The 20973-nt window shown below is 44.7% G+C and overlaps 1 protein-coding gene across 1 annotated transcript in view; it reads right to left on the bottom strand.

The window, feature by feature from the left end:
• Positions 1 to 20973, bottom strand: part of LOC108509798 (SH3 and PX domain-containing protein 2A-like) — a 113922-nt gene that overhangs the window by 56530 nt on the left and 36419 nt on the right. The window contains exon 2 of the mRNA XM_017839381.1: positions 12891 to 12971. Coding sequence (XP_017694870.1) covers positions 12891 to 12971 — 81 coding nt within the window. The remainder of the gene's footprint in view (positions 1 to 12890; positions 12972 to 20973) is intronic.

The following is a 20973-nucleotide window of genomic DNA, read 5'->3' as shown; positions in this document are numbered from 1 at the left end:
GCAAGGGGCATTTACGGGCAGCCGCTGATGAGCAGCCCATCAAAGCAGCTCTCCCCTGTGTCCTCCTCTGAGGCCTCCTTGTTTCACCCCAGCAAAGTCCTTCCCCTGCTCGCCATGTGCTCCATCAACAGCCCGGTCTCCCTCCCATTCCAGCATGCCAGTCTCACTCTGGTGGCTTCCCATGGAGATAAGCTGGGATGACTTTAAACACCCAAAGGACACCAGCGAGTACCAACTAAGGGAACCCTAAACAGTTACCAACTGCAGTAACATGGTACAAGCCTGGAAATAAACTCCTCATCCCTTCTACAAATTCCATTCCTGACCACAAGAGTCCATGGGACCAGGACATAATCTCAAGAAAGAAAAGCACTATTTATATTTCTGCTGAGCACTTCACTTCTCTTTGGTCGCTCTGCTGATGCTTCACTTCTTCACCAAACCCTGTCAGAAATGGCTGGGGGCTCGGGGGGAGGAAAGGGAACATGGTCATTAAGGTCTGGCTTAGCTACTGTAATACAGCTAACATTTGGCTCTGTTAAAAAGACTCCCAGTCAAAGACTTCAAAGCATTTTACAAACATTAATGAATAAACTTTCTCCAGGAGGGCTGATTATAGCCCCCATTTTATGGGTGTATATATTTCCAGATAACCTTCCTGCCACACCAGAAGTTCCCCACTCCTTCTTCCACACCGCAGACTCCCAGCTCCTAATTACACAAAAAGCATTTCCACACTAAGGCGATGAAATATATTTTGACCTAAGAGTGGAACAGGATTCAGCACGAGGTTTCCTAACAACAGGCAGGAACTGACAGCCCCAGTGCTCCTACAGCCCACAGCACCCTCATGTATAATCCAGGGCTGTCCCACGCCCATAATGAACCTGAAACTTTGTAAGACTTCTCTCCACCCTGGAAACACCTTTTGCAAACTTTTCCCTTTACATAAGGGTAACTAGGGACCACCTTCATGGATCACACTACCCTTTATCACTCCATCTGCCTTATTCCCAGATCCCAATGGCAAAGGAATCTCTGCCACCTTCTGAAGCACCAAATGCTAAATCTTACCCTTACGTGTAACTAACCAGCACCCTCTAACCCTCAGCATAGCAACACAACAGGCATCACACATGGCTACAGAGGTTTTTGCAAAGCTGCACTAAAAGTCACCGACACACAAAACCTACCAGATAACCAGAACTTTTTACAAGGATGCAGGTGTTTGCCATGTGCCATCCCACAACACATTTTCTTCACCAGGAAGACACGTGCCAGTTTTGTTCAAACAGAAGCAGCACATCACTGTAGTGATCAGAACAAGCCTGAACTTGAATTTCAAAGATGCCCAGACCACAGAGAGGCCCAAACATGCCACCTTACTGGGCTGTTAAAGCCAGAGATTAGACAGATAAAAAGAAAAGCCTGCAAAATAATTTTTTGCTCCAGGTGGATAAGATGTATTCCCTGTAAGACAAAACTTTGATCATTAAACTCACCTTAGTCCTTGGAAAGAATTTTTTCCCTATTATCATTTTACTTAGTCCTTTTCTAGTTTGCTTTCTATTTTCTTCCCATTTGGCATTTTCCCCTCTCTCTCTCAGTGTTTTTGTAGTTTGTCCTTCACCTCTCTCAAAACACCTGGCTGAAGTAGCAGCTCAGCAAGTCTCACTGGTTTTCTTAACACAGCTCTAAAAAAACAAATGCATGAAGACCCAGGCACACAGCTCTGATGTTACCTCAGTTTGCAAAAGCGCCGCTGAATCGATTAGAATCTGCCCTTCACTGACCTGGTGAATCAGAGGCATCTCTGCACCAACACTGATGCCCCATGAACAGCTTCAATTCTGTTTGTACTGCAGAATTACAGAAATTATCTTAAACACACTGGGGTGCTTTTCTGAGTCTCTGCTTAGTCCTTTGAGAGCTTGTTCACAGCTCCCGCCATCAAGAACTTATTAACAACTTGCTCCACTCTGAAGTGTGAACCTCCTCACTGGACTGTAACTCCCTGCTCTGCTGACTTTGCATCCTCACGGGGTTCCAATGCACTTGAACAATTCTCATATCCAAGGACACACATGCACCATCAGGAAGAGCTGCGGGCCTGAACCGTGAGCTGATACATAACTGCAGCTACTACCCAAAATAAATATCCTGGGGTTTGGACCCAGGAATGCTTGTGGACTGCTCCCAGGGCATCCTCCTCTCACAGACATACCAAGGGACCGTCAACTCTGCCATGCTTCTCCTGGGCACAGACAGGGAAGAGCAAACGCTAACCCAGCAAGGAAATGGGTTAGCTTCAAAAAACTTCAGTTATGGGCACCTGTGTGGGTAAATGCTCAGTCACGGGGGTGGAGTCAGCAGGTTGGAAGCCAGGGCAGTGCCAAGGGATCTGACATGCTTTAAGAGTTCGAGTCCTCCCTTTCCTGCACAGATCCTACAGACTACACCTCTCCTTTGAAACAGAAAACAAAACGTGGAGAGCAAGCCCTCAGTTTAGCTGAAGGTTGTTCAAACTGGACACCCAGGAATGAGCATGCAGGATACTGAGCTTCCCCCGGAGCATCACTGTTCTTGCTTTTTGCATGACTACATAAAGCATCTGCTCAGCACTGTGGTTCCTCTGTGGGTTTTGCTGCCCTGACCACTCCACTTCGATGCTTCCCCTGAAGGAGGGGAAGTGGAAATTGCAGAAGATGGTTCTGCAGTGGGAATACTTGCATTTGCACGAGACATGAAACCTCTCTGGCTGCAGAAAAGGAGAACCGTGCTTAGACTTGAGGCAAGCAGGAAGGGAATAAGGGGAAAACAAACTCCCAAATTCACACACAGTAAGCTGATGATGAAAAGGATTCAGGTGCTACAGCAAAGAAGCAAATAGCACCCAGTGCTCATAAATCAGTCTCAGGTGAGCCTGATCACAAGCCTTCCCTGTGGCAGGCAGGACTGTGCACAGTCCACAGTGGAAGAGGTGCCAGTTGATGCTTTTCTGTGTCCTGTAGACAAACTCTGGTGTGACAGGACCAAGAGCTACTGGCTCCTTCCAGACATGGCCTTTCCACATCTGAGTCTGTAGGAGCAGAAAGCCAGGAGGGGTGAGGTGACAGGGAAAAGAGCCCTGACAGAGCCCTGCATAAACTTTCCATTATGTCTGGGCGATTTTCTATTTGCACTTAAATGCAATAATGTAAATAAACTCCACATAACCCTTGCAGGGCTATTTAGGACGTTTGTGAAAACAACCAGCTCTTCTCATCGTGAGCCAAGGGATGCGAACACAACAGGCACTTCTCATCTTGGTCTCCGCACACTTAATGAAAGTGAAGGATTGTATTCCCTGCACAAAAGCGGAATTGTGTTTCAGGGCTGGGGGTGTGAACCCCATGCGATTTTCCTGCAGTATAAATAATTAAAAGCTGAGTACGATTAGGGGAGAGCGGCAACATAGCGGAGAGGGTGGAACTGTCATGCCTGAACTTTCAGGGCTTGAGTGTTTCGGGGAAGAAAGGCCACGGAAAAATCCAGCCAAGGAATTTAACTTTCTCACAGATATTCCAGAAAAAAAATAAAAAGGCTGATCTTGATCTCTGAAAAGAGGAAATATGCTAATAAAGCGGCACTTGGGGAATTTGCTGCCTGTGTGAGGCCAGCAGCCCCAGAGCTGTAGCTTTGGCTGGGGCCAGTGCTACAGTCAAACTGCTCCCCCATGTTTTATTGTTCCAGCAAACAAAACCTGGAACAAGGTTAACAAACAAGTGGGCTGCTCCCAAGGCTGAGCTTTAAATCCTGCTGTGGAGACCTAATGGGATATGACGAGAGCTTCCAACACCAGAATAATGGAGATGGAGGAGGGATAACACAGAAGGTATACGTTGAGCCTTGACACTCTCTGATGAAAAAAAGCTTTTAGCCCAATTTTATCATTATTCTGCATAATCCCTTCTATGAGATACTGCCCAGGCACAAAACCAGCAGGTCTGGGCCCAGTACCAAAATTTTCCATCATGGTTCAGAATTTTTGGCAATTTCAGGCATGTTTTTAGATTTCCATTAGCTCTATAACCTTGCAGGAACTAATGCTCCTGATACATTTGATTTTTAACACATGAAGTAACCAACAGCTATCAAAATAGGTCTGAATCCTCCTCAGCTGAAGTAAATCGTCTCAGTTTATTTGGAAAAACTTGTTGCTTTTCCTCTCTGTGGCTGTATCCAGGAGAGACCTTCCCACACCACAGAGTCCCTACCATCCTCCCAGCCTCCAAGTCAGCGATAGGTGGGGAGTGTAGGTACTGATAACAAGAACAACTTACACAAACCAAACCTCTAGAAAGCAGGGAATAATTCCAGGAAATAGCCCTTTTGACCAATTTCACTCTTTTCTGTGCCTGCTAGAGGTCTGTAAGTGGAGTTCAATATTCTGCAAGGATCATGAAGGATCTTTGCAGGTAACAAGCTTGTGTAGTTCAATTGGTAGATGCAGAGTATCTGATATTAGAGCATAAGGTAACCTTCCTGTTTCCCAACAGAATGGTTTTAATCCTTTATAAATCAGGTTACTACTCTAGATGCAGTAAATTCCTCTGCTGAGAAATCTGCTATCCATTACAGTTCTGCAGCACTCCCTTGAGATTCTTGGGTTGGACAAACCCACCCAAGTTAAACTCTTTCTAGGTAGCTCATAAAAAATGCATGCACGCAAAAAGCACATAAAGCAATTTGGTTTAGCTTGCAAATAATACCCACAGAGGCCTTTTCAGTCTAAAAATACTATTGCATGAATACATGTGCATCTGGTCAAGTGGCATCACTTTTCAGCCATCAGCTTTGAACTGGAGAGGGAAGCTGAACCAAGAACTGGCATCACAGCTGAACCTTCACAAACCTTTTCCAAATCTGACGCAAGCTTAGGGCAGATAGCCTTTAGAACAGGCTTCTCTCATACTCATAAAGTCCATACACCTTCCGCAAAACACACCTCACTGGGCTCTTTATAAGCAGTGAGAGCTCACCATTGCAGAGCTCTGCAACTCATTTCTGAGATTTTCCTGACTGTATCTGTAACTCTGTCAGGGAAAGCTCCAGTCCGATTGCTGGGGGCTGCTAACCAGGACAGTTTCCACAGCCACTGTTGTGGAGATTGGGGCTCTCAGGGTAACTGCTTTATGAACACTCATCGGTCATTGCCGTCCCAGCATGATCACACACCTTGGAGATGGACTTCACACTCTCCTCTGGCTGGTGAGATTCACAGGGCACTGAATGTGCAATCCAAGCCTCATCAAAGGGTGCAGACTAAAACCCAAGCCCTAGCATCTTGAGGGGCAGCAATTTCCAAAGCAATTTCCACTGCCCACCATGGCTCACACACTGTCCAGGCACTGCTCCCAATATTTCTAAAAAACACTCCAAAAAAACAAAAAACAAATGCAAATAAAAAAAACCAGCAACCCGCTGCTACTCATTTGTCTAACTACATATAAAGCCTGGAGCTTAATTAAACTTTGTTTTACTTCTAGGATCAGGAGCATGCCTAAAGAAGAGCTACAAATTGAATGCTAACAAAGATCTTTTGCTCAGAGGCTGCAAAAGGCAAGAAATCAGTGTAGAGGATGAATTCCCTTCGGTAGTCAGAGCAGTTCATTAACTGTGCAGTCCCTCTGTAACAGCTGAGGTTGTGGTAGCACAGCACACAAAGACAACACAACAATGGCAGGAAAAATTAATCTTTAAAACAGCCTGCCACTCGATGTTGTGCTCCTCTAAGACCCTAGAAGTGAGTTAGCGTTTAATCTGTGTTAGATAAGGAGAAAGCTTCTTGATTGTGTGGTGAAATGTTTAAATACTACTGATTCCACACACAGGATATGAATGCCAGGGAAAGAAGTACTTGTCGACATCCAGGAGAATATCAGCACATTGTATGGAAAAACGTTCATGTGGTGTGATGACCCAAACAGCATCCATCACAGTCACTGATGCCATAGTGCAGTCCTAGACCCTGGCCATGAGAAGGAAGGGAATGGAGGACACAACTGTCAGAGACACAGCTTTGAGAGATTCCCATTTCACAGTGGGGTCAGGACAACCACCCAACCAGAACTCCATTACCACTTTGTCCAGAACATCTAAGACTCTTTTGGGTGTTTCTGGTGTTAAAAAACTTTCTCTGTATAGTGAGAAATTGTGATGGCACCACTGGGAGACTCACCTCTGCCCCTCAGCAGCTTCCAGAGAAAAGAAAAACCTCCATCCTTTGATAGCAAAATCCATTCCCTATCATTAGAAGAGGGCACTTCTATTGCATCCTCAGATCACTGAGACATAGTGGTGTGGATATCACCTCTGTTCTTGCCTTGCTGCTGTCTCACCCTGAGGAGCTGGCTAAGCTACCACAAGCCACCATATCACTTTCTAGGCCAGACCTGAACATGGGGCAGGCAGAGGAGTGTACTGGATTAGTGCTGAGCAGCCAATATTGCCCCATAGCCACCATGCAGAAGATTTCCATGCTGCAGCATAGGAGCAATATTCAAGTGTCAGATTTATGCCTCAACAGCACCCAAGTGTAGAAGTTCAAAAGGGAGGGTTCCTATGGGCTGGGTCATCTCCACTGCAGGTTATTCGCCGTGTTCATTGAATGCACCGCTATTGGAGCTTGGCAAGCACTTTGCCATTTGCCCATCATGGCCCTCATCTTTGTCTGACGTGTAAAGTCTCTTTAAAAACAAATACTGGAAGCTGAACAGATTGTTTTGCCAAGCAAACATTTAAATAATGATAGAAATAAGAATTATAAACAATTCCATTTATTCATCAAACACAAAGATGCTGTCCCAAGCCAGCTGGTATCCTAAGGTACTGATTGAGGGCCAGAAGGACAAATAGTATTTAAATAGCCCTTAAATCAGCAGAGACAACTATTACCAGCTCAAGAACCATATCAGCTATTAACTTTTCCCAGGGGCATCTCAATTCCCACAGCAAGCCCTGTTACATGTTTGCCACTGGGCTATTTTTCTGAGGGCAGGCATCGAGGGGTCCCTGCTACTAAGAGCCAACAACTCTTGCTAACACAGCTGCACCAGGAGCTCCAGCTCAGCTGCCAAAACATGGGAGGCACAGTCAGCCATCATAGATGGCAGCGCAGGACTCCTCCTGGAAATCTGTTTTTTTCCATCCACCTGTTTCTTCCCCTTTGCCTTATGTTTCACTGTGAACTTGTATCACAGCATAATGCAGCAACCCTCTGCCATACTGTTCCTCCCTACCTCCTCCCCCGCCCTATTCAACCCCACTTTCTCCTCCAGCTTTCCTGCCTGTTTCCTTATGCACCCTCAGACGCACACATGTAGCCCAACAGAAACACTCCCTGGGAATCCTTTTAATGCAAACCTCCCACGCTGTGAGAGGGGCAAGCTGCATCATGCACAGAGTCACAACACCAGCCCTCCTTCCCTTCCCACAGTGTCAGCCAGGAGCCATGTGCAGGGTGGCATCTATGGAAGAGAGTGTCACACATCACAGTGTGACCCTGTGGATGGCTGGGGAGACCAGGCAGTGACTCCACTCATCCCGCTAAAAAGGCCTGGTGGGTTGAGGGTTAGGAGTCAGCATTTGCAAATGCAGGAGCACACTTGCCCCATTGCATTCTTACCTATACTCTTCACCACTGATAAATTTAGTGCATGCTTGAGCTTGTCCATTCACCACTCCTGCAGAGCTAAAAGCGTGAACATTACAACAAAAAATATTACAGGTCCTTCAAAAACAGTCATTACTGAGTTAGACTCCACTGGACCACTAGAATTAGGGCTGTAGGTCTCCACTTGGGCAATTAATCCAAATTAACTAATGACAGTGAATATACACAGTTCCATCAGAATTGCATCAGGCACCTACACTGCAGATACCCTGTACTGACTTCCCCTTTGCTCTGCACCAGAAAGGCTGCATTCCAAAGCCACCAGGTCCTGCTTCAAATCATAGTGACCTGGTGACACCCAGGGCACTCAGGCATGTGGCACAGTTACAACCACCTAACTGGGAATGAGAGTGGACATTACACTATTTGATACATCTTGGAGTAACAGCAAAGGGATGTTGGTGCAGAAGAGTATGTAACAGAACGATCAATAGCAACAGCATTCAGATGGACTCCAGTCTGAGTAAGAAAAGGAGATATAGAGATTGCAATTACTGTTTTTTATAGTACCATTTTTGTTTAATGCCATTTTCAATGTTCAGTTACTCCATTATAGCACCACAATCAGGATGACCCTAGCAATAACAAAAAGCTCTTCATGTTTTATCATCACCCTGAAGACAACTTACATCTCTTTCCTCTTCCTAATAAAATTCTTGATATTCTTTATTTTTTTAGTGTTCTAATTGGCTGCTAGTGAGGTTCTCTTTCTGCGCCACTTTGAAGAAAACCTGCTTAGATCAGCAGACCACATTAGGCAGATAATTTTGTGCTAACACACAAAGCCAGTGCTTGAATGGAGCTTTGTTTATTTGTCTTTTCAAAATTGTGACTTTTCAGATATCTCCTTGAAGCCAAAACATCTGTGTGGGTCATTGTGCGGAGAAACTTCGATCTGCCCACCTAACATTCCTGCTGAGGCTCCGGCAGGGATGTCATTTGCCTCTTGTTCAACCAGGAACACAATGTGGGACTATGGCATGCTGCATAAGCTCCAGTGTTTTCCCTTGGAGAAAGCTGTATTTCACTATTGTCAGAAAGGATCCTCCCCCAGCTCTGCACACAGAGAGCCAGCCATCCTTATGGAATGTAGGGTTTGGTCCCTCTGCTGAGGTGCTGGTCCTGTTCATACTCTGACTGGAGGCACTCAGTAACACAGGCATGAAGTCACACCACAACATTTGGAGTCACTGAATAAAATGCAGCAGATGAGCTGCTGTTGATTGAAGCTAAGACACGAGGAACTGAAGTTCTGTCCAATTTTTCTGCTCCTTTTGCTGAGGAGAAGGTTTCTTAGTGGGGGGGCACCACCTAGCTGGGGTCATAATAGCTATAAAACCCCAAGGTGCTACTGAGCAACTGGGAGGATGATATGGGAAGTGGGGAAAGACCCACCCTTCATACTTGCCACCTGCAAATTTTGTGGTTGCTTTTCATGGGCAAGCACGGCCATGGCAGAGTGAGCTGGCTGCATCCCTGTACTTTTCCACCTTCTGTTTTGGGTAATTATTTATGTGCACACTCAAATGCAAATCCCTATCCTGCTAACAGCCTCCAAAAGCACTTTACAGCAAGAACAATATGGGCCTTACATCTATAGATGTCTTTTATTGCATGGTGGAAATGCCAGGAGTTTTCTCTGCTATCCCAATAAAACAGTGTCCTTTCTCAGCTCCTTCAGGGACAACAGGAGCATTGCTGAACTATCACATCAGGACAGGATTCTGCAACCATCACCAGAAAATCCATCAGCAATGATGGGAGACCTCAAACAGCATCCAGGGAATGTGTCTCAGTGAGCCACCAGCCTGTCTTGAGGGTCAGCACTACCAAGAGGCGATGTTTACATCGCTCTCCTCACGCTCCTCTGTTCTGCACTGCAGGCAAGCGCAAGAAAGAGGCATTTATAATATCACATTAGGAGGTAGCTTTGACCCCACATGGTGCTCAGGTGCAAATGTCTCCCCAGGGTGAAAAACAACAGATAACTGGACTTGGCAAGCAATTTATAGTGATGCTTTCATTGATGCAGAGCTAATTCAATCTTTTCAATCCTATTTACTGAAACACTGGCACCCATGTGTATTCTGCTGCCATCATTTGACCCATGCTCAGGAGCAGATGTGACTTGGTTGCACAATTAAAGGATGTGAGAATGCCCTGATTTAATTTAAAACATGTATTTATAGATATCCAGCCTCACTGAAGCAGCACAGGGCTGACACTTGGCTTGTTGCTTTAGGTTCTCTTTGTTGTACTTCTCACATCTTTGTGGGGCAAACAAATCCCATGGTATGTCCAGTCACACTGCCTTATTCCTCATCTTAAAAACAACCTGACTCCTAATTCAAGCATATGTGCTGCTGAAATAGCACAACCAAACACTTCTGAGATTTGAATCTTTGGGACACAGCAGCCTGTTACTGCCTGCAGTGCCTAAGAGAATTTGCAAGGAAGTATTTCAAAAAGCTCAGTATCAAGCAATGCTAGAGCTCTCAAAACCACTGAGCCACTTCCCACAGCCGTTTGGGGAAGGGTGGGCTCTTTTTTAAAGAAACATGAAAATGAAGTAGTGAAATTAATTATCTGTATTACTCCCTTGCTCCTGGGCAGCCCCCTGGGTTTCCCCATGGGTCCTATCCAGTGTCACTGTCAACACAAGGCATTTCAGCCCTGATTAAGTTGCTACAGGCCAGCCCTTATTCCTCCAGTTCTAGTCAAGAGCAAATGAGACACATGCACGCTTTGCAAGTCCTGAAGTGCACCTCTGTCGTTGACACAGCAGGGCAAGTGGAGTTGGCAGAGACCTGTGGATTCCAGCTGTTTTGGACATGAGTGATTCCCGTGAATTGGCTGAGCATTACTCCCTAAGCATTTACTTAATTTTCTGCTGCAAGGGGCACTTGGGGGACATTGTCAAAGTATATTGATTATGCTAAGGTCACATTATCACTTACGGTTATCAGGCTGCCAAACCCAGGTTCAGCCAGTGAAGTTCAAGGTTCCTCCAAAAACCTGGAAAGCACAAGTTATGCCCTGACCTGCAGCAAATTTGCACTTGAACAAGAATCACTGAAGATCAAGCCATAAGTTTCCCAAAATGCAAGGGTTACCCCAAGGGCCCTAGCATTCATTTCCTTTTCCAACTCTCTTTGCAGGCTTCGCTAGAGCTGTAGACACAAGCTGGTATTCAAGACTCAAAGCAGTTTCCTTTGCATCACCTAAGAGATGTTCAGGCATAAACAAAAATCCAGAAAAAGTAACAGGAGAAAAGGGAGGGGGGAATCACCTATCACTTCTGGGAGTTCAAAAGCACATTATGGCAGCCTGAGCACACAGGGAATTGTCTACATCCTAGAGGTGGGAAACTGAGGCACAGATCGACACAGTGATATGCTCACAGAAACAAGGCCATGGAAACCTTAAGTGAAGGCCTCAGTTTCTGTAACTGAGCACTTCACGCTGCAAGAGCTAAAGAGGCTGTTGCAGAGGGCTGTCACTGCTCATGCAGTGTTGGCCCTGATAGAGATCCCTGGGAGGGAAAAGGGTTAAGGAAGGGAATTTTGTTACTTTCTTGTCGTATTTTCTCGTGGGGGGAGAAGCGTTATGCAAGCAAGAGTTTTCCACTGGCTAGGCCCCCTTGCACTTATCAATGGGACCTTTCAGGACTCACTCCCTGATTGAGACATCATTTCCTGTCCAACACACTAACCCCATTGATAACTCCACGCTTGATGGGAACTTTTCAAACCTACCAGGAAAGGCCAGGAGACCCAGAACAACATATACATGAAAACAGAACTGGGGCGAAAAGAAAAAGAAGAGAAAGAAAGAAACAGTTTTGGCCACAATTCGCATGCTGACAACAAATGTTTGTGACTAGGGAGCTGTGCCTCTTTAGCAGGTACATCAGACACAGAGAAGATGCTGACACACTCTTCACAGCAGAGGCACTGGCAGGCCTGGCACTTCAGCCCAATAAGAAGTGAAGATGGGCACAAAAGGAAGCTTAAGAACATCCCTCTCTTGTCTTCCAGCCAGAGAGCAAACAGAAATCAGGACTGACTGTAAAAATGGTCACATTTTTCACCAGAAAGGCCAGGAGGCCATAACTGATCTAGCTTACAAAACATGCTAGAGACTTCAGGTTTCCAAATACCAGAAAGGAAACATAAAGGGGAGCAATGATGAAACCAGAGCTTTTCAAGATACCTCAGATCAGGAACCCTTCTTTTCCTAATTTATCATGGCAAAAAGACTCAATGTTATTTTCCAGGACACAGCAGAGTCAGCTGTGTACATCCTTAACACTGGCTGTGAGGATTCACTTGATATTCTAACCACAGCCCATCTCCAAACACAAGCTCCAGCCCCAAAATCAACATTTTCCCCCAAAGTTCAGGACCTCGTCAAAGCACAGCTTTTATTTTCACCCCAGGCAATTATAGTTTTGCTGTCTACAAAGATATCAATGGATCTTGATTATTGTTAAACAGGACATCAGCCCCAAAGCTCTCCTTACCCATGCAAGTGCCCAGGAACACTATCAGAAATAAAGTAACACTACAAGAAATGAAGCAGCTGATGCCCACACTGAAACTCTGTAACCAAGACTTTTCCCGTTTCCTGGTTTCAGACTTTGGTCAGCAGCTATCCAGTGAGAAAGTTTTCAATGAAATCTAAATATACAGGCACAGAATACAGCAAAGGAGCTGTACAAAACAGCAGGAGTCAGGACACTGGCTGGCCAGCTAGATGGTTAGGAGGAGAATCTGGAAGGTTTCCACTGCCATCTCCATTACTGAACTGCTGTGGGAGTGTGCAAAAGCTCTGTTGTTTTCAGTTATTTAGCTAAGTAGTTTCTGGGGGCCCAGAATGTAGCTCTCTCTCTGTTCTAAGTGCATCCAAAGTATTTAAAATTAGATCCTCTCTTCAATAGGAACCATTCATGAAAATGTCAGCTTTAAATGTCTTTACAGTGCAAGCTGCTCACTGTGAGCATACCACCCACTTATCTTATACCTTACAAGGGCAGAGCCTGAAAAGTTTCAAGATCATGACATGTAACAGACCAACCAAGCACAAAGCCTTACTTAAAGGCACTATTAACCCAGCTGGAAACATGACTAGGAGCATGAGTAGAAATAATATTTTACGTTAGACAAGACAGACTTACCTGCAGGTCAAAGAACTTGCTGTATCTCCGGTAGATGATCTGGGAAGTCAGGTCAGACCATGTTACATTGATGATATAGACCTGTTCAGGGAAAAGAAAACACAAATGAGCATGGGCCACAAAGTATGGGGTACATCCAAAGGCTGAAAAGTCAATATAGAGTAATTCCAGACCTCACTGGCTGTTCCTGCTCATAATGAGGAATATAGCCCTGAGTGCAGAACTAGCCTAAATTAAAGCCATTTCCCTGCTGCAGCCTTTAGCAGAGGTCTCAGAACAGTATGCAGCATTCTCCCACACATCTTCACTACCAGTTCCCACCAATTTTGCTCTCCCTGGGATACAAGCTTTAACTGAGGGACGGCACATTTTCTGATCTGTGGTAACACACCCTGCCTGCCTTCTTTCCTCTTTGGAGGGTCCCAGAGCTGGTTGCAGACATGACTGGGAGAGCTATTCTGTCCATGAAGCAACAGCCCATTGTGGGCTGCTGATCTGCAATCCCATGCTCCAGGTCATCTTTGCACATGGAGATGCAGCCGTTGCCCTTCTCAAGCAAGAAGTTGCTCTGGTTCAACAGGAAATTCAAAGCAAACTCAGCTCCAGGGGTACTGGGGGATTACAGCCATGTAATAGTTGCTTACTCACACCCATACACCTGGGATAGGAACTCAACCCTCTCTCTGCACACAGCCCTGGCTGAGTCACATCATACCACTCAGCACCTCTGGCCCCCACTAGACTGATCTGAAGGTGATGTAAAGCTTGACAGTGAGAGTGACACTGTTTTCTTATATTGATGGAAAGGTCAAGAGAAGCCCAGAATAAGCCCAGGATTTCTCTTGTCCAACCGTAGTCCATCCACAAAACAATCATCTTACAGAAACACTGTTTTGCAAGAAGCTGTGATAAAAATCTGCACACACATACATACACATATAAAACAGAAAATATATATGTAACAGAAAAAAAAATATATGTATATATGTGTGTGTGTGTGTGTGTATATATATATATATATAAACCAGAAAAAAATGTTTCCTTTTGACCCTAGTACTGCCAAAACATTTCTTTTAAAGAGAAAAAATGAGCCAGGTTCTGTTCTCTCATATGCTTGCCTTCAGGCCAATGCTGGTCCTGCTGCCTTGATGACAGATACACAAGGCATCAGCAAACACAGGATGGAGGTACCAAGAGTGACCACTGAGGTCACTCACTGAGGGTGACTACACAACATCAATATAATGAAAGTCACAGCCAGGCCAGCTCCTGGGCCTTTAAAGCAATTTCCATGTTTCACATATGGAGTGAGATAATGATCTGCCAGAGGAAACAGGAAAGCATCCCTCCTCCCTCAGCCCCAGTACTGCAGCAGGAGCTCTCCCTTTTGCCATGGACACACAAGTGAAGCTCTCTGTCTCCACTGATGGGGGATGGATAAGCATCATCCCCTTCTCCATCTTCCCCAGGGCACTATCCCATCTTGGTAATTGCTACTGTGCTTTTACTGATAAAAGTTATTGCATGAAAATTCCTGGAGGGTTGTTGAATATCGGGCTTAACAATGCTTTTCCGAGGACTGCTGAGGAATTCTTCCTTTCTTATTCTTTCCTAGCAGGAGAGAGATGTCATCTAATATCCCAGAAACCACAGAGGTCCTGGAGCCATACTTTCCTCTCTGCTTATTTGACCACATTCAGTCCCCAAGGCTGCTCCCCATCTACTGCAGCCCAGTTTCATGGCATTCAAGAACTGGACATGCTGAGCACAGGCTGCTAAGGAGATCTGAGGCCTTTCTCATCATCATATCAAACATATCTGCTGTTCCTACCAGGGCAGAGACCATCGAGGCTAGCAAAGGAAAGACTGCCCAGGGGAAAGAGGATGATTCTCAGCAAACCCAGGTTACTCCTCAGCTGTGTCTCACAATTCTGGAAAACCAAACCACTCAACCTCCCTCCCTCAATGCCCATACACACAAGGGTGACACTGGCACTGCCCTGCATCATGGAGGGGAGATAAGACTGTGTAATATGAAGATTTCAGGTCCTCTTTAAAGATCTGACCCACACAGTCAAAGCAGAGGAGTCAAAGCCTGGGAAGGAAGCTGCTGTTGCCAACTTTCAGGCCGACTACACTACTCTGAAGAATATTTTTCCATGTGTTTGTTGTGGAAAAAAAAAAAAAAAGGTTTGTAGCTTCAGTCTGAGCTAATTCACACAGAAATATTTCTACCCATTCTCTATCCAACAGCTACTTTCAGATGGAAAACCCATTTGATTAAAAACAGATCATGACATATGGGAGCTGAATAGCATCCAAAAGAAACTTCTGATACTGTAATTCTGGCCCCGAGTTCTCACAAAAGGGATGAGACAGGAGGAGAAACATATTGTACATGCAAATAAAGATTATATTTTTTCTTTAATTATGCATCTTTTCTGCAGAAACTAGAAACAAAACACATATGCCACAGACATCCAGGCTTTTTTAATTTCATGGCACTTCAGGCTTCCCCATGTTACTCTTCAGAACCCACAAAAACTGAGTTTTGTGAAATTTTTAACAGCCTGCAAATCTGCTTGATCAAGATCTAATCTGGACAGGAGTTAATCCTGCTTCAAGAGTCCAGCATGGTTTGGTGGTGCAGTAAGTGGCACAACACTCCCATGGCACAAGAGGGGGCTGGGCAAGAGGCCAGATTTGTTTGGTGCAGGGAACAGGTGTAGGAGCAGGACCCCACTGCATGGTACAGATATAGCCCCAGATCTGAAACTCAGGCTCTGTGGGAATGAAGCTGCCACTGACTTCAGTGCTGCACATTTAGGACAGCCATTAAATCTTTTTGAGCCTAAGGTCTCCTCAAGCTCAGAAAGTGATGGACTGGGCAGCCTGCAGATGCACTGATTTCTGTTTCATGGAAAGATCATAGCAGAAGCAAGAAAAGCCTTTAATCGTAGCCTGGTGCTATGTGAAGTGAGAAACCAATGGGCTCAAAATCTGCTTGGTGGGACACAGGTGCAAAATCTAAAATGGCTATTGATCTTTTTTTGCTTGTTTGCGCAAATCAAATTGCTTCTCAAAAGCCACCACTTAAAATAATGGGGAATAACTGGTTGAAAAAGATCTGTAAAATGCCAGATTATAAATGTAAGGTCTAGAGGTTTCAAAAGCCTTAGATATCACATTTCTCTCCCCTAGAGATCAGAGTTTGGAAATTATTTGCTTCTGCTACCTTGGGCAGACCCATAACCTTTTCATGAGCAGCAAACATTACATCAGCTTACCTCATCATTTTTTTTCTAAGATCTTAAAATGGGTTGCTGTGAAAGCAATCAACAGTATCCCAGGGGAGGAGGAGAAAAGCAGTCCTGGGGGAGCCCAAGGTCATGGAAATGCAATGGGACAAGGAGGCAGCAGGAAATATCAGATAAATATGGAGAGTCATCCCACGCTCAAACACCCAGCAGAGCCAACAGAGCTCTCGCAGACTGCCTGCAGAGCCAAGGGAGGGCTTTCTGTGGCATCCAACAACTCCCCAAAACTGAGCCACACCAGCCACCACTCCAGCACGCAGCTGGTCCTGCCCACGGGAGAGTCCCAGGTCCTCGGCACACTTCTTTTTTCATAAAAGAAGATAAAATCAAAGTACCTTACATGCCTTGGAGCAAGCTGCTCCATGTGAGTACCGTGTTTTCTGACAGTTCATACATGCACACAACTAAACTGTGTCACAATTGTGACTGCAAATTACAAATTACTACAATAATTAATTACTAAAGGTAAAAAGATCTGCTTTATGCAGATCTGCCGTGTTTATTACCTTAAAGGAGTCAAAACACACATGCTATTCAAATGCTTCACATTAAAAATCTTTTAACATGGAGTCCTTAACACTGAATGATAACTGAAGTAAAAAATTACAAACAACTCACTGCAACAATCACTGGGTGCTCCAGCCACTAAGAAAGTTCAACCTTTAATTTCAAAAATCCAGTATTTTTTTTGGTCTACTGTTATATTTTAAAATAAATCCTTCTTCAGAGAAACAAGAAGTGGGCCTGTACAGACTGTAGAATATTAATCAGGAACTGAGCTTGATAAGCAGCTCTTAATATTTATGCCTTAGGAAAGAAGGTGCAGGGTGTCGGGGGGGTTTTATCAGCTGCTAATTATTGTTTAATTCTAGCTCTGGGAAACTTCTATTTTACCCACCACAAAGCAGAAAATTTACTGTAAACTGAGGTTATTGCTCTCCCTTTACTGCCTATACCAAGCGAGGAGGAGAGGTGCCTTCCTACTACAAAATGCATTCACTCAATCATTGGGCATGACTTTATCATTGACTTTCTTGTTTTCAGTGGAAAATATCCAGTTACATCTGGCACAAAACCCAGAGGTAATGAATTCAGGTTACTCTCACGTGACCGATTTTTCAATTGGTTTTTAGGTACTAACGTTTTGTTTTCTACAGCCAGATGAGCAGGAGTGGAAAACAAATGTCTGAAATGAGCCCTCTGATGAGACCAAGATAAGAAATGCACAAATACAGGAGCTATTGGCAAAGAGAAGATTAAAGAGCAGAGACCAGAAATATCCCTGCAAACATAAGAGAGGGTGCTGTTAACCTTTAATAAGTAATTACAGTAAATACCAGCTATTAAGAGAGTTTTATGAATGCAAAAGACAACGCTGTGGTGCAATTTGTATGCAGATACCATCATGATATCCCCTTTTATCCTGTAAAACGTCAGCTTCTTCAAAGTCTCCTATTAAGTGTTGGATGTCTGTCCTCCAGTGAATCAGGATTGAGTTGGAAAAGATGCTATCACTGCCTGTGAGCTGGAAGCTTTCCACCAGCACAGCTCAGCATGTGAATGCTCCCTGGTCCACTTCTACGCAAAGTCAGCCCAACTCCTGCAAGGCTTGCAGCAATTTCAGTTGGTTCATTTAGCTGGTGGAGTTTACATTAAAACAACTCAAACTGCAGCAAAGTCAACATACATCTGTGTCCTAAATTACTGGAGTACAGCCACTGACTTACTGTTTGCACAACCACTTTAATGTCAAAGATGTGCTGATGAGCACAAATCAGTGCTGGCCCAGATCCAGACTGGAAGTGATAACAGCCTAGAGACTGCAATTTTGGTACTCACAAGACCAAAGCAGCAAAGCTGTTCACCTTTCTGATGCATGTTGGTTGATTTTAGGTACCTTCTTCCATCCCGTAAGACACTGGCACCAGTAGCCAGGGTTTTCTCAGGATGAGGGCCACCAGTGTCCTAAATTCCTGCCCCATACAAGGGACAGCATGGCAACAGGAAGAGTGGAATCCCCCAGGAATAAGCACGGAGAATATAAGACGCCTCCTGCACACATCACCTGTGCCTTCACTTGGCTTGGATCACATCTGCCTCTAAATTCAACGAGTGCAGCATGGGCTTCTTGCCCAGCTCACCAGCATCCAAAAGGCCCTGAAAAGCACTCTGAGACCTGGGAAATTCCCACAGAGGTGAAGTCAGACCCTGAGCCCCAAGCCCATGGTAAGTCCATCACTGGTGCCATGCGATGATGTCACCTTTCAGCAGGATGGTCTCTGAGGTACCACAGCTCAGCCGGGGCAGAGCCAAGGAACAGCTATTTTCAAACCCAGCCCAGAGCTGTTCTCACCCGAGGATTTCGAAGACTGAGCTGAGAAACAGAGATGAAACTCAGAAGAAACATGACACCCAAGGATCCTCAAACAGGAAAGCTTCTTGCAGGGAGGTTGCTGGCGTGGCAGGGTGCCTTAGAGCAGTCCCAAGCACATGGGCTGACGTGGACTGCACACAGGTGCGGGGCGTCTGGTTTATTCATGCAGCAGATGTGATTTCATGGACACCCCTCAACCCAGCTCGTGTTTCCATTACCAACAGGGAAAATGTAACTGAGAAAAAGCCAGAATGACCCATGGGTCTCATGGACAAATGTTGCACATACCTAAGTTTTGGAAGCAGAGCAGAGTTACAGTGTGCTGGGAGGGAACAAACTGGACAGCCCCAGCATTTGCCAGTTCTCATCTGTGAGCAGCCACCACACAGGCAATTAAACCAGGACACAGTAATTCCAGTTTCCATCATAATTTGCAAGCTAATTTACATCTAATTAAACATACAAGAGAGGGGATGAAAAAAAAAAAAAAAAGAGGTGAGAGGGGATAGGAGACTTTTCCTTCCTTCACTGTTTTCTTTTGTGGATCCTATTTCATCTCTAAACTGCAATGCAAGAGGATTAATGCCAGATTAGTGTTGCTTCTCTTTTCAGACATATCACACTAAATCTGAGTACATAAAAAATAAACTCATTTCTGAATCTGGCCGTACTCTCAAGACTCAAGCTGGGTCCATTCTGGTGTAGAAAATCCCAGCGCTACTGTATCCTATATGGGTACAGACCTTCCTGCTGATGGAAGAGGAACCAAGATGAAATGCATTTCTCTTTGCCAAATCCTGGTACTTAAAAACAAATGAGAATAGCAAACAAGTGCCTCAAGCCAGTCAGCAGACATCCTTGAGAACACAGGAAGAGGAACTCATCTGAGATGGAGGCACCTGGCTAGATGTTTTTGCTGGTTTCCTTGCTTCAGGGTACAGACCAGACACGCAACAGGGCTGTGTCTGAATGACGAATCCAGCTCATCGTGTTTATGCAGGCAAAATAAGACAACACTTAGCCTCCCATATTTTTCTCATGCACTGACGAGGTTTTAAAGCCCACAGCTCAAACTCTGATTTAGTCTCAACTTCACTCCTCAGGTTTTTGGCATTTGCCAGCCTGGGTTTTTAAACATTAACTTCAGGCCTTCCCGGCATCTTCCTGCTAAAATAATGCTAAGTTGTCCCACACACTCAGAACTATAAGTCAAAAGGGAAAAAAATCTCCCTGCTCCATTTCTTCGCATGGCCATGCAAATAAACACGAGAGGCATAAAAAGGTAAAAAGTGGAATTTGCACCTATAATTTGCGACAGTAAGTTGACCAGAGAGCTGCAGAACTGGAACAGCTGGGAGTCCTGCAGCTTGGTTACAAACCAGCCCCAAGCCTCTTGCCAGGCTTGTTTGATTACTTCATTTAAGTTCATTCTTAGGAGTGTGAGAGCAGAATATGATGTGTCTAGTCCTTGCAGATGCTGAGTATCTGTGTTGCATTAGCAAGGCTTTGTTTGTTTTTAACTGATATCCTGGGTCATGTCAAAGACCTGTCAAGACTATCTTGACTCCAACATATCCAATAACTACAGTCTATGGAACTAGAATAAGAAACATGACTAGTAAAAACTGGCCACTTCCCTGTTACCACTTCCCAGCTTCAGGAAACAGAACAGCAGCTTCCCTGCAAGGGAAGCAGACAAGGGAAGTGGACAACATCCACCCATTACATTTACATGTGTACAAGAGGGAGAGAGAGCATCTGTGCAGAGCACAATGTGGGCTCATATTTCTGTTTCCAATCTGTTTCAATCCACCTGCATTTACTTACAGTACGTGATGGAATTGTTTGTGAAGCAGAATAACAACAAGACCCAGTCTACGCCATTTAAGAGTTGAGAGATTATTAGGAAACACAACATCTAAGCCTACAGAGCACTAGAATTGTAGAGTGACAAATGTAAAATGGAAATAAGAACATACAGGCTCTCTGTGAAACCTGCCTCCCTCGTGGCCTCCTCAAATACCCTGCCCGGGTCTGAAAGAGGCTGTCTACGGCAAGCAAACAAAAATAATCCAGCTGCAGTTCAAGGTAGAAAGTTTTCAGCTTACTGCCTCTTAAATCTGGATGCTACCTGACTTATAAATTATTTTAACTCAGTGCCTGTGTCCTTTTCCTCAGCAGATGGTCGGTGTTTCATGAGGACCCTAAAATACGAGAATGTCCTGGTGGAAGGAGATAAACTCCATTCAAAAAAAAGAAAGAGAATTGGAAAAAGTGACAATCAACAGACAAAATAGACTCTTGAATTTCAAATCCTTCAAGTTTCACTGACCAATTCTGAGTACAACAGTTGTATGAATTTCATTAAAGAGATTTTAGAAATTGATTTGCA

This window comes from Lepidothrix coronata, unplaced genomic scaffold (assembly GCF_001604755.1).
Source record: "Lepidothrix coronata isolate B3197 unplaced genomic scaffold, Lepidothrix_coronata-1.0 Scaffold8, whole genome shotgun sequence".
NCBI classification, from domain to species: domain Eukaryota; kingdom Metazoa; phylum Chordata; class Aves; order Passeriformes; family Pipridae; genus Lepidothrix; species Lepidothrix coronata.
Note: the sequence above shows the minus strand (reverse complement) of the source record. Positions and strands in the feature narration are given on the sequence as shown.